Below are 12,777 nucleotides of genomic sequence, written 5' to 3'. Positions count from 1 at the left end.
TTAGTTTTAGATTTAAGATTTCAGAATTAAGATTTTATTTATTTGGATCTGACCAACAAATTTAGTGTGTTCTCCTGTAAAACTTGAAAACTTTTGACTGGTTAGAATTGAGACTTTATATTGTATTACCTTTTCTATTTATTTGGAATTGACCAAAGTATTTAGTTGTGCATTTTGCTTGTCTTCTCCGGTAACACTTGAAGATTTTTGACTGGTCAGAATTAAGATTTTATTACAGTTACATTTATAGAATGTTGTACAGTACATTTGACATGTTCAACTTCTGACAGAATAAATAATATTTAAACCAAAATTAACATGATATCTTAACATCTCACTTAGGAATAAAAAAGAACCCTTAAATTCGACAGAAATAGTGATTTATATGGTGATATATATCAATATTGACTGATATGAAAAAATTTCTTGTCATATTTTCTTCCATATTGCCCAGCCCTACTTCACTGGCAACTTTATCCCAAGGTGACATACAACCTCTGTGATACAAATGGTAAAATTTCTTTTGTTATTCCGATTGGTGCACAGGAAGGTGAAGCGACTTGCTCATGGTTGCACAGTGTCAATAGCAGAATTTGAACCCACAACCTCTGGATTTCAGTGCTCTAGGTGCAAAGCCTTAACAACTACACCACAATATCTGCCAATAGTATTAGCACTTGGTAAAAAGAAAAACAAATCTGAAAAGGAAAAGCAACTAGCTAGTTATGCAGTACTTCTGATACACACAATTAACCAACAGCACTATAACTGGAAACCATTGTCTTACGAAATTTCACAGGCAAAGCCAAGTGACACACAAGTAAAGAACAATTTTTAACCCTAATCCTAACAATTGTTTGGATTAATACTGAACTTCATCAGCTTGTATTCTTACACTGATCAGAAATATGCATCATGTAAAAAAATGCTTGTTTAAAGTTTTCTATAAACTTTAATCAGACATTTTAGCAGAGGTAGGTTTTACAACACAAACAGTAAACAGGAAATGTGTAACATTGTAGGCAATGTCTGAATGTCAGTTCCAAAATAAAAGATCTGCCACTAATACAGTATAAACCTAAAGAACTTAAACCAGCAGCAAGAAACACTGTTTATTGCCAAAGTCTTCTTAACAGATGTTTACTTTCTCAGACCATTTGTGGACCACACAAACAAAAAGACCAAAAAAGAAAAACCCACGAAATATATTGTTTATATAAAATACTTTTATATAGCATACTTCCCTTAGCACAAACTCAGATTACTGTACATATTTCCAAGGTAAAGAGATTAAATTACCTCACAAAAATGAGAGAATATAAGAGGAAGAGTTAGGTTATACATACCTTTAGCCCTTGCCAAGGAAGACTCCCACGCAAAAAATACATAAACATATGGCCCAGTGCCTCCAGGTCATCTCTTCGACTTTGCTCTTTAAAAAGCACAAAAAAGCAGTCAGTCAATAAGTTAAAAAATGCAAAAAGTTTTTTATGTGAAAAGATATCCCCAAAATATTTAACCACACTAGAATATATATTTGAAAAAAAAGTTATTTCCAGAAAGAAAATGACAAATACGTAAGGAATTAAAAGCTTTAATGAACAAAAATAAGCAATAATGAACAGGCCAAGAAAAGACGAGAAAATATGAATGTTTTATAATTGGTATAGAACAGGGGTAGGCAATGTCGGTCCTGGTGAGCCGCAGTGGCTACAGGTTTTCATTCCAACCCAATTGCTTAATTAGAAACCAATCATTGCCAATCTCAGACCTTATTTAATTTTATGGCTTGTTAGTCTGTGCAATGTAAGGCTCTTATATCATAGATTTTTTTCCTTTCCAAGGATATCATCCAAATGATTTGAAGCCTAAAACAGATCATTTTCAGTCTGTCACATTTTTCTATTAAGTGTTTTATTAAATCAGACAGTGTATGATGAGCACACACAGATGTAATTGGAAAAAAGCTAGCTGGAGAACTGCTGGCTGCTTTGTCTTTTATATCTTATTGCTAATAAGGAGCAATTAAAACACTGAATGCAGCAGTTTAAGATTGAAATAAGCAATTAAGGGTGGAGAACCTTAACAAGCGAGACCACTAAAATGAAGCATCAAAATGTCACTTAAGCAATATGTGCTTCATCAGCAATAATTGAGTTCTCGTTAAGGAACTGGGCTGGAACAAAAACCTGCACATACTGCGGCTCTCCAGGACCGACATTGCCCACCCCTGGTATAGAATACAAATATTTCTCATATGTATATCTGGAGTGCACGATTGTGACAAAAATAGACAATAACCATTTTTGATATTGTTAAATTCAATTAACAGCATTATAATTAAATATGTACTGTGTCTTACCAACTGCATGCACTGTATTCTGTATACATACAGTACAAAAGAGCCATCATTTTGCAAGGAACCACTCAAAAATGGTTAAAGTGAAATTATTCAATGGTGTATTAGCAGAAAAATATTAAATATGGTTTCTTAATATTTACAAAAAAGATTCACTCTTATTAAATGTCTCTTCTTATGTAATAACGTTAGTAGGATATTCAAATATGAAATAAAAATGAAGTACAACACCATGGGTTTTTTTTTTTTTTTCCAAAACAAATGTCACTTCAAAAAGAAAAATTTAACATATCAACACTCAACCTTGTAAAAACGTAAAATGCTGAGAAATGTTAAATATGACAATGTTAAATTAGGGCTCTGCTGTATTAAGATAACAAAAGTTGCATGTGTATTTAAAAATTAGAGTACATAAAATCCTAAAAAGCACTAATGCAAGATTAGGATGTTAATGTAAACACAACCTAAAAATTCAATTATACAGGTATGTAATGTAACATTAACAACATTAATAACAGTGTCACATGCTGCTCCAAAAATTTCTTGTCTAGTTCAGACTTAGTCCTAGAGCACATGGGTCCCCATTTTTGAAGAAAATATTGTCACAAAAGGCCCGCAGCTCATTTAAACAAGCAGCATTAAAAGTGTATGCTTTTCAGTGTAAATTCCTTGATAAGATAATGAATCTTTAAGTTCATGCATGTTTCCATAGTTGTTCTTAACTACGTGGTACATTAAGCAACATTGTTTCAGATCTATTTCAGTTTGGAGCAAAGGCAGTAAAACTTTGGAAAAACAGAATTGCAAGAGGGAATTATGCATCTGTTGCCTTGGTTGTGTTTTTTTTTTTTTTTTAGACCTCCACTGCACAAAATTTTAATTTGTACCTCGTCTTTTGATAAATAAAATGTGATGGCTTGCTTTATCTGAATTTGCTTTCAGTGCCCTTCTAGATACAGATCTGTGCTATCACCTAAACAGATATTTAATGGTAATCTGTATCACACACATAACGTTACTGGGACTTTGTGCTGTTAGCTTATCTTTCATGCACTCTCACTATAATGAACAATGTGGCTGGATTTTATATATATATATACACATATACACACGTATATATATATATATATATATATATATATATATATATATATACACACACACACACACACATTATATATATACACACACACACACATATACATACATATCAGGGTTCCCACTCTTTTTAAGGAATCATTTTCCAGGACATTTCCAGGAGCTTTTTCCGGAAATTCATGACAGGATCTGGTCATACAGTCATACACTTTAGTCGCAGGTTTAACGCCATTTTAATTTCTCTTTGATTATGCAGGGACTTAGTGTCACCGATATGCTAAATTACATAAAGGCAACACCAATTAATGCACTGATGTATAATGGAGTTGTTTGACCTCTTTTTGTTACACACTGTTTTAAACTGCAAAACTCTTTTAAAGAAATAAATGCCTCTTGGATTGTGGAAAACTATCCAAACACTGACATATACTGAGCAATTCCATAATGTTCAGTATAGAGCTGTTGATCACACCATGAAATAGGCTACCATAGTGACCTAATTTCAGTAAAAGTTACTTGCATATTACATATTATGTCATTGTTTGTATCAAATAAATTTATGTACAATGTTTGCATTAAACAAAACTGCATAAAGCCAATTTATTGCCTATATCATGTGTATGATGCCTATAACACTAATATATGCAACAATTGGCACGTGACAAAACAAAGTCAGAGTTAACTTTCAACTGGTAGCTTTACTGGGAATACAGCAGCTGTAGAATTTGCATAAGTCAACGACAAAGATTATAATAAAGAACTTATCTTTGTGGGAAAAGAAGCAAAATACATCCATTTTAAATCATGATAGCCTTGCCATCAATTCATGAGTTGAAAACTTGGTTAAACTAGAAAGAATACTAGGAACAAAGGATAAGAGCCTGAACTCCAGTATATTGGAAAAAAAACAATCTATAAGTCACTGTAGTGTAACCTATGAAAAAGGCATCTGGTGTAGGCCTAGGTTTAGAAACAATGCTGGTGTTGCTCCTTGAGGTCTGATAAAACTGCATCCAGACCGATGACCTCTTTCTTTTTTTCAGCAACACTTTTACGATAGGCATTAGATTTTGTGAGCAGTGTAAAGTCCTGTTTTCTCTCAGCCTTCTCTGCCATTGCATCTGCTTCTTCTTGCATTGCCTCAATGCTAGTGATTATTTTCTGTCTCTTTGCTGCCACTTTTGTGATTTCAGAGCGGAGCTCTTCTCTTTGCTTGTCATTTTCAGTTTCCTTTTTCTTCTTTTTTTCATCATCAAGGTATTGGACATACCGCATCCTGGCATTTCTGCAATGCTGCAAGAGGGGCTTTGGCAATAACTCCATCAAATGAGCTACCAGTCAAAGAATCTTGGATTAGGCGAAGAGACATCAGAGTCCTTCCTTTCAGATTTGTAACCAGCATGTCCTTATTCACAGAGTACCCTCTTTTGACCGCTGCTTGCCCATGTGACAATGTGAACAGGTCTTTCATTGATTTCCACAGAATTGCGTACTCTGCTTTGTCACCAGCAAATCTTCCCATGAATGTGTCCAGCCGACAGGAGCTACTTCTATACCCTTGAAATTCCTCCTTATGGTGCTGCACCATTTCAGTGAGGAACATCTTGTACTCACTCAGGATTTGGTCACAGTCCTCTGCTGTATGCCATTTGGCGTTAAGAAGCAGCTGTAAGAGCTTCTCAAACATGGAGATGGCACTCCTTTCATCGCTGATCATAGTTACTGGATCTAGGCATGCCATGTGTCTTACTGCTGCATAATTCAAAGGGCATTTGTCCAGCACTTTCTTTGCTGTTGCGGACAGGAAGGCTACACATTCTCTCCGGAATTGTTGACCCGGCAGCGGTTTTTCAAGCAGCTTCTCTGAGGCTTTCTCAAGAGCTTGTTTGGTGGCAAAGCCAAGATCCACCTCTTTCAGTGGCAAATGGAGTGTTTTGTCCAGCACATCAATTTTAAGCATTTGGACAAGTGTTTTGATGTTATCCAGTACCTCCCTCTTCATAAAGCATGAAATCAAACTCTTCAGAAGGGCCTGAAGGTCTTTTGCCAAAAATGGCATCATGGGGGCATCAGTCTAGAAAATCTCAAGAAAGGGTTTCAGCTGCCTTGCCACATAGGCAAAAAACTGTAATTTTGCCTCAAAAAGGGGGTCACCAACAGCCTCTCTGACCACAGTGTATGATGTTGACGTTGGCATTTTACTCTTTGGCAGTTTCTTGTAATTGTCGACAAACATTTCATCATGTGGCCACATCTTAAGTGCTCTCTCTGCCACTGGCAAGTCCTCCACCCACCTGTGAGCACAGAATTTTAGAGGGAATGTTGATGTTTTGGTAATTTCAATAAAGTCATCCTGTCTGGCTGGTGTGTCATGAAAAAGCTGCCAAAGGGCTCTTAGTTTGTCACCTATCTTCCATCCACTTTCCTTCTTGCCTTGTTGGAAGCTTCCATGAACTGTATGAAGACCACAGGTTCCTAGGTTTATCAAGCTTCTAATATCTGGGGCCTCCTTAGACCTGTCTTCTTCAAATAATATGCTAACACCTAATGGGAATCGCCATTAACAGGCTAACAGAAATTAGCATCGCCAATTTACTTGACATGTTTAATATGCGACCTGGGTCCAAATCAGACGGTATGAAGTAACAAAACTGTCAGTTGCACCATATGCACTGTGGTCATACTTACAGTCATGCACTCAGCAGAAATTTCAAGTGATGAACTTATGTTCTGTTGTTCTCCTGTCAGCTACTGACAAGCTAGAGCAACGAGGGTCAAAACTCAAATATAATTGCCTATACATGTCTCAGTAGGTGGAGATATTGCGCAGCAGAGGCCACGACCTAGCTCAGCTGTCATCATATCTAGACTTACGAACAGCAAGCTGTTTCAAACAGAAAAATTAAAAAGCGAAAACAGAAATAAAATTCCAGGACAAGAAAGATTATTTCCAGGACATTTGGCCATTTCGATCAGTTTCCAGGTCATTTCAATGACTGGAAAATAACCCTCAAAATTTTCAGGTTTTCCAGGACGCGTGGGAACCCTGCATGCATATATATATATATATATATATATATATATATATATATATATATATATACACACACACACATTCTGCTCAAAACAATTAATGGAACACTTTTTAAAAAGAGTATAGCATCAAGTCAATAAAATTTCTGGGCTATTGATCTGGTCAGTTAAGGAGCAGAGGGGGTTGTTAATCAGTTTCAGCTGCTTTGGTGTTAATGAAATTAACAACAGGTGCACTATAGGGACAACAATGAGACGACCCCCAAAACAAGAATGGTTTAAAAAGCGAAGGCCAATGACATTTTTCCCTTCTCATCTTTTCTGACTGTTTATTCACCAGTTTTGCATTTGGCTACGGTCAGTGTCACTACTGGTAGCATGAGGCTACAACTGGACCCTACAGAGATTGCACAGATAGTCTAACTTCTCCAGGATGGCATATCAATACGTACCATTGCCAAAAGGTTTTCTGTGTCTCCCAGCACAGTCTCAAGGGTGTGGAGGAGATTACAGGAGACAGGACCATAGAAGGTCCTTAACCCATCAGCAGGACCGGTATCAGGAGGAACGGGATGAGCATTGCCAGAGCCCTACAAAATGACCTCCAGCAGACCACTGGTGTGAATGTCTCTGACCAAACAATCAGAAACAGACTTCATGAGGGTGGCCTGAGGGCCCGACTTCCTCTAGTGGACCATGTGCTCACTACCTGGCACAATGGAGCTCAACTGGCATTTGCCATAGAATACCAGAATTGGCAGGTCCACCACTGGCATCCTGTGCTTTTCATAGATGATAGCAGGTACACCTTGAGCACATGTGACAGACGTGAAAGGGTCTGGAGATGCTGTGTAGAACGTTATGCTGCCTGTAACATTGTTCAGCATGGCCAGTTTGGTGGTGGGTCAGTGATGGTCCAGGGAGGCATATCCATGGAGGGACGCACAGACCTCTACAAGCTAAAAAATGGCACTGCCATTAGGTTTCGGGATGAAATCCTTGGACCCACTGTCAGACCCTATGCTGGTGTAGTGGGTCCTGGGTTCCTCCTGGTGCACAACAATGCCCGACCTCAGGTGCCAAGAGTATGCAGGCAGTTCCTGGAGGATGAGGGAATTGATACCATTGACTGGCCCCCACACTCACCTGACCTAAATCCAATACAACACCTCTGGGACATTATGTTTCGGTCCATCGGACGCCGCCAGGTTGCACCTCAGATTGCCCAGGAGTTCAGTGATGCCCTGGTCCAGATCTGGGAGGAGATCCCTCAGGACACCATCCGTCGTCTTATTAGGAGCATGCCCTGACGTTGTCAAGCATGCATACAAGTACGTGGGAGCCATACAAACTACTGAGTATGATTTTGAGTTGCTGCAATGAAATTCCCGCAAAACTACTAGTCTGCCGTATAATTTTTTTCACTTTGATTTTTGGGGTGTCTTTGAATTCAGCCCTCTGTAGGCTGATAATTTTCATTTCCATCAAACTATGTGGCATCCTTTCGTTTTTAACACATTACTCAGTCCATATCTGTATAGTTATCCAGCATGATTTTTTTCCCCATTGAGATCTGATGTATTTTCAAAGTGTTTAATTTTTTTGAGCAGTTTACACACACACACATACACATATATATATATATATATATATATACACATATATATATATATATGTATATATATATATATATATATATATATATATATATATATATATATATATATACACATATATAGATATAGATATAGATATATATATATATATATATATATATATATATATATAGATATAGATATAGATATAGATATAGATATATATATATATATAGATATATAGATATATATATATATATATATATATATATATAGATATATATATATATATATAGATATAGATATATATATATATATATCTATATTAAAAAATGGGAATATTTCGAAGGGGGTGATTCTTTTCTATACCCACTGTACATTATATATATATATATATATATACACACACACACACGCACGCACGCACACTTTCTTGGGGTTCTTGCAGCTTGCAATGGGACTCTTAAGTGAATTAAAAACCTTTAAAACAGTTTGTAACAGCAAAGGTTTTTATTTATTAAAATGTACCTCCTATATTTAAGAAACATCCTTGTGATAATTAGAGGAAACTAGAAACAACCATTTTATCCACGTTGCTTTTATCAGAGATATCTGAGAAAATGCTTGGTCCCATTTTCTCAAGTTAACGATATGTTTAACACATTGGTATTTTTTCATTAAATAAGTATTGCATTACACTACTTGTTACTTTAAAAAGTAACCTGCCTGTGTAACATGCATTACTTCTGTGTTAACCCCCCCAACACTGGTATTCGCTGTTATGCTGCACTGGCTTTCTCCTGTTCAAGTACTAAAAGAATGCCTATAACATCTATTCAGTTCTTGTCACTTCACTGCCTGCTGCGTAAGCTCTATATTCTCTTTCACTGAAGCACATGCATACTAAATCTATTCAGCCAGAGTAGGCACTATCTACCGTATAGTGAAAGAATACATGTGTGCGTAAGTGTGATTTCTCTCTATTAAATTAAAAAATCCTGGGACGAGACGAGACATTTAGAGTAGGATGAGACGCGTTTTTTTTTCAGAGAGATACTTTCAAGTCCCACGAGACGATACTTTGTGCCAAGAGATTTAACCACGCCCGGGGTCGGAAATAAAAGACAAAGAGATGACAGTAGAACGTCGTAAAGAGGTTCAAAAACGTTGGCGCAATACACATGCAGAGCAGGCTAGAGATAATGAAAAGTACTAAAATTCAAAAGTCTCAAAAAAATTATAGTAAAGATCGCATTAGCGCAAACGGAAATTATTAATCAGTGAAATGACAGAACAGCGAAAAGAGATTGAATATTTTGTTCGGATTTAAATTTTAAGTCGGAGATTTGTTGATCGTCGAATACGTTTTGCTTCCCAATAAAGAGGCATATCCGCAAGAATTAAAATGTGTTTGGTGAAAATCAAATCTACATACATGAGCGACTGAGACGCGAAGTGGCTGGCACGTAGTGCAGGCCGGGGGGTTGGTGAGCGAAACCCCTTTGTGTTTCATTATAATTGTCTAGCTGTCTGCATTGCAGAGTGCAAAAAGGTATTGCGGATAATACAAACAGAGAAGTTGGTAAAGACATTACACTCACCGCTGATCTGCTGTTAAAACAGCTGAATCTCAAAACAATGGTTTGCTTTTTCCATTCTCAAAATAACAATGATACGCTTTTTTAATATTTGTGTAATCAAGACATGGATCAATGCTCAATTTTAGCTTGAAAAATTGATATTTTGTCAAGTTTTAAGACTTTTTCTATCATGGACTTTGCGTTCTATAGAGGCCTATTTTAAGCTGCAAGAACAAAGCATTTTTAAAATTGATAAAAAGCATTTCACTTTAGAACACAATTCTGTGTGCCAAATTAATATATACCATGACTGTAAAGAAATAACCGCCGCAAAATATACTGAATTTATCCTTTAATTGTGCAACCCTAATATATTATTGCTTACCTAGTTAGAAGTAAAAGAAACAACCTTTACCATACAGATAAAAAAGCATAAAGAGAACTGTCATCACTTTTCCTGAATTCAGAATAAAACATTAAATGCAAGGTAGAAACATTAGCATAATTTTTCCTTCTGCAGCAGTGTGAATTTTTGCACAGATATTAAATTTCAAAATTGTGTGGCCCCCAATATTTTTAAATACACAGCAAAATAAGTGGCATGTCTGAATAAACAAACTAGACAGCCAAAACAAAAATTCTGGTAAAAGATATATTTACAAACATGAAATTCGAGTAATTTGTTTAAACTTAAAAAGGGGATCTGTAATAAAAAGACTAGACAAAACCAAGAAAACACATCACAAAAAGTTGTATAAATCTCCTTATCTCCTTATAAAATCAGTTTATAAAATAGTGAACTTGGAGCTCAGGCAGGCTAATCGACATGCTCAAAAAGTACAGTGTGGCAAAGGTAGGAATTGAATCACCAACCTTATGACAAACTACAGTGCTTTAACCACCATTTTTCTATTAAGTCAGTGCACACAAACCAAACCAAGCTTCAGATAGCTTGAAAACAAAAACATGAAAATTTATCATTTATGTATCACCAGAGAGGAGAGGTATGAAGTTTAGTAGGAACAAGACAGAATACATGTGTGAGGAGAGGAAGGTCAGAGGACTGGTGAGGATGCAGGGGGTAGAGTTGGTGAAGGTGGATGAGTTTAAATACTTGGGATCAACATTACAGAGTAACGAGGAGTATGGAAGAGATGTGAAGAACAGAGTGCAGGCAGTGTGGACTGGTTGGAGAAGATTATTGGGAGTGTTTTGTGATAGACTGGAACCTAAGAGTGAAAGGGACTGTCTACAAGACAGTAGTGAGACCAGCTATGTTATATGAGATGGAGATGGTTGCACTGACCAAAAAACAAGAGACAGAGCTGGAGGTGGCCGAGTTAAAAATGTTAATGTTTGGATTGGGTGTGGCAGGGATTGACAAGATTAGAAATTAGTACATTAGAGGGTCAGCGCAGGTTGGGAGATAAAGTCAGAGAGGTAAGATTGTATTGGTTTGTACATGAACAGATGATAGATTCTTGGTATATTGGGAGAAGGATGGATCTGCCAGGTAAGAGGAAGGGAGGAAAGCCAAAGAGGAGGTTTATGGATGTAGTGAGAAAGGACATGCAGGCAATAGATGTAACTGAGCAAGATGCGGAGGACAAAGATATGGAAAAAGATGATCCAATGTGGTGACCCCCTAATGAAATCACCCAAAAGAAGACGACGACATGAAACTCAATATTACAGTGAAATATATAGGTAGGTACAACACAATAGATCAGCCATTATGCTTTTTTATGAATTTCTAAGGCACCAAAACAAAAAATGTTAAGCAAAGAAAAGGAGGATGTCTACAGTGATCAAGAACATTGGCTATCTGAAAGAAAAAAGATATGATGACCAATACTGACAAAAATGCAACCTGCCATTTTCCTCTGACAGTTGGCTGTTTGACAAAACAATATGTATTAAAAGAGAAAGACCAAATTTGTATACAGGAAGAAAATGATAATTTTACTGTTTCAATAAAATACATGTAAGGGTAATATTTACATATAAAGTGAAATTGGTGTCTTATCTGTACCTTGTTCAGCATTTACAGTCAAATCTAATAAAAGAATTAAAAGCAAATCCATAAAGGGGGAAAACTGCTCCGTATAAACTTTCTTGTAGGTGATTCTAAACTGTCTAACGCCTTCATCAGGGAGTGTAACACAACTGAACTTTTCTCCTCTGACTGCAATATAACCCCCAACTAGTTCAACCAAAGATGGAAAATTGAAAAACAAAGTATTTTGGTCTGTCCCATATTCAAAGTCTTCAAAAACTGCTGCAAATTTTACCAAAAGAATGACAAAATGGTAACTGTAAATTAAAAGAAATAATACTGTGCTTGGGTAAATAGGATGAACAATGTAACAAATGACAACAGTTAAAAATCTAACAATAAGTGGTGATATTGTTTAGACTAAATTAACATAGTAATTTGAAATGTAACAATTCATAATAAAAAAGGCATAACCTGGCATAACAAAGGGTTTAAACATTGTAGATTATTAAGCAACCATTTGGTGGTTGCTTTTGAAGTTTACATACCTTTTCCCAGATGAGTATTGATTGACATGTATCTGGCAGTTCCAGTAAGACTTTTATGTTCCCTATAGGGTATGTGTTTTTTGGTATCTGGATCTATGTATTCCTTGGCCAATCCAAAGTCTATTATATGAATAACATGCTCCTTCTTATTGCCTTGTCGACCAATAAGAAAATTTTCTGGCTTCACATCCCTGTATATTAAGTTCTTTGAGTGCACATATTCCATGCGTGTTATCTTAAAAGGAAGAAAAAAAAAAAAATGAACTACTACCAACATAACTGTGTAATAATTGCAAGAAAGATATGACACAGAAATACAAAATGTCCATTTATGAATAAAATAGACATTTAAAAATGATAGTAATTACTATATCAAATGCAGCCAAATAATGTTTAACTGCACAATGCTGAAAATAAATGATACCTTACTTTATACGCCATACTACAGTTAATAAAATTACAAACTGAATTTTCCCACTCAAGATGTCTAGTGTTTCAGATCACATACCACTAATTCAAAAAACTAGACAAAGCTTATCTAGAAATTACTGTTAAAGCTGATCCAAGT

At 36.1% G+C, this 12,777-nt stretch overlaps 1 protein-coding gene across 14 annotated transcripts in view; it reads right to left on the bottom strand.

Moving 5' to 3' along the window:
* csnk1g1 (casein kinase 1, gamma 1) overlaps positions 1-12,777 on the bottom strand; it is a 286,572-nt gene that overhangs the window by 101,637 nt on the left and 172,158 nt on the right. For 4 of the 14 annotated variants that reach the window (XM_051920329.1, XM_051920328.1, XM_051920340.1 and 1 more), the window contains exons 6-7: positions 12,210-12,444; positions 1,347-1,432 (exon numbers count right to left, since the gene is read on the bottom strand). The exons of 9 other annotated variants lie outside the window; for them this stretch is intronic. In XM_051920329.1, coding sequence (XP_051776289.1) covers positions 1,347-1,432; positions 12,210-12,444 — 321 coding nt within the window. The remainder of the gene's footprint in view (positions 1-1,346; positions 1,433-12,209; positions 12,445-12,777) is intronic. One more of the 14 variants, XM_051920331.1, reaches the window with a different exon arrangement.

The sequence above is a fragment of the Erpetoichthys calabaricus genome, chromosome 17 (assembly GCF_900747795.2).
Source record: "Erpetoichthys calabaricus chromosome 17, fErpCal1.3, whole genome shotgun sequence".
NCBI lineage: Eukaryota > Metazoa > Chordata > Cladistia > Polypteriformes > Polypteridae > Erpetoichthys > Erpetoichthys calabaricus.
This window is presented reverse-complemented; position numbering and strand designations above follow the sequence as displayed.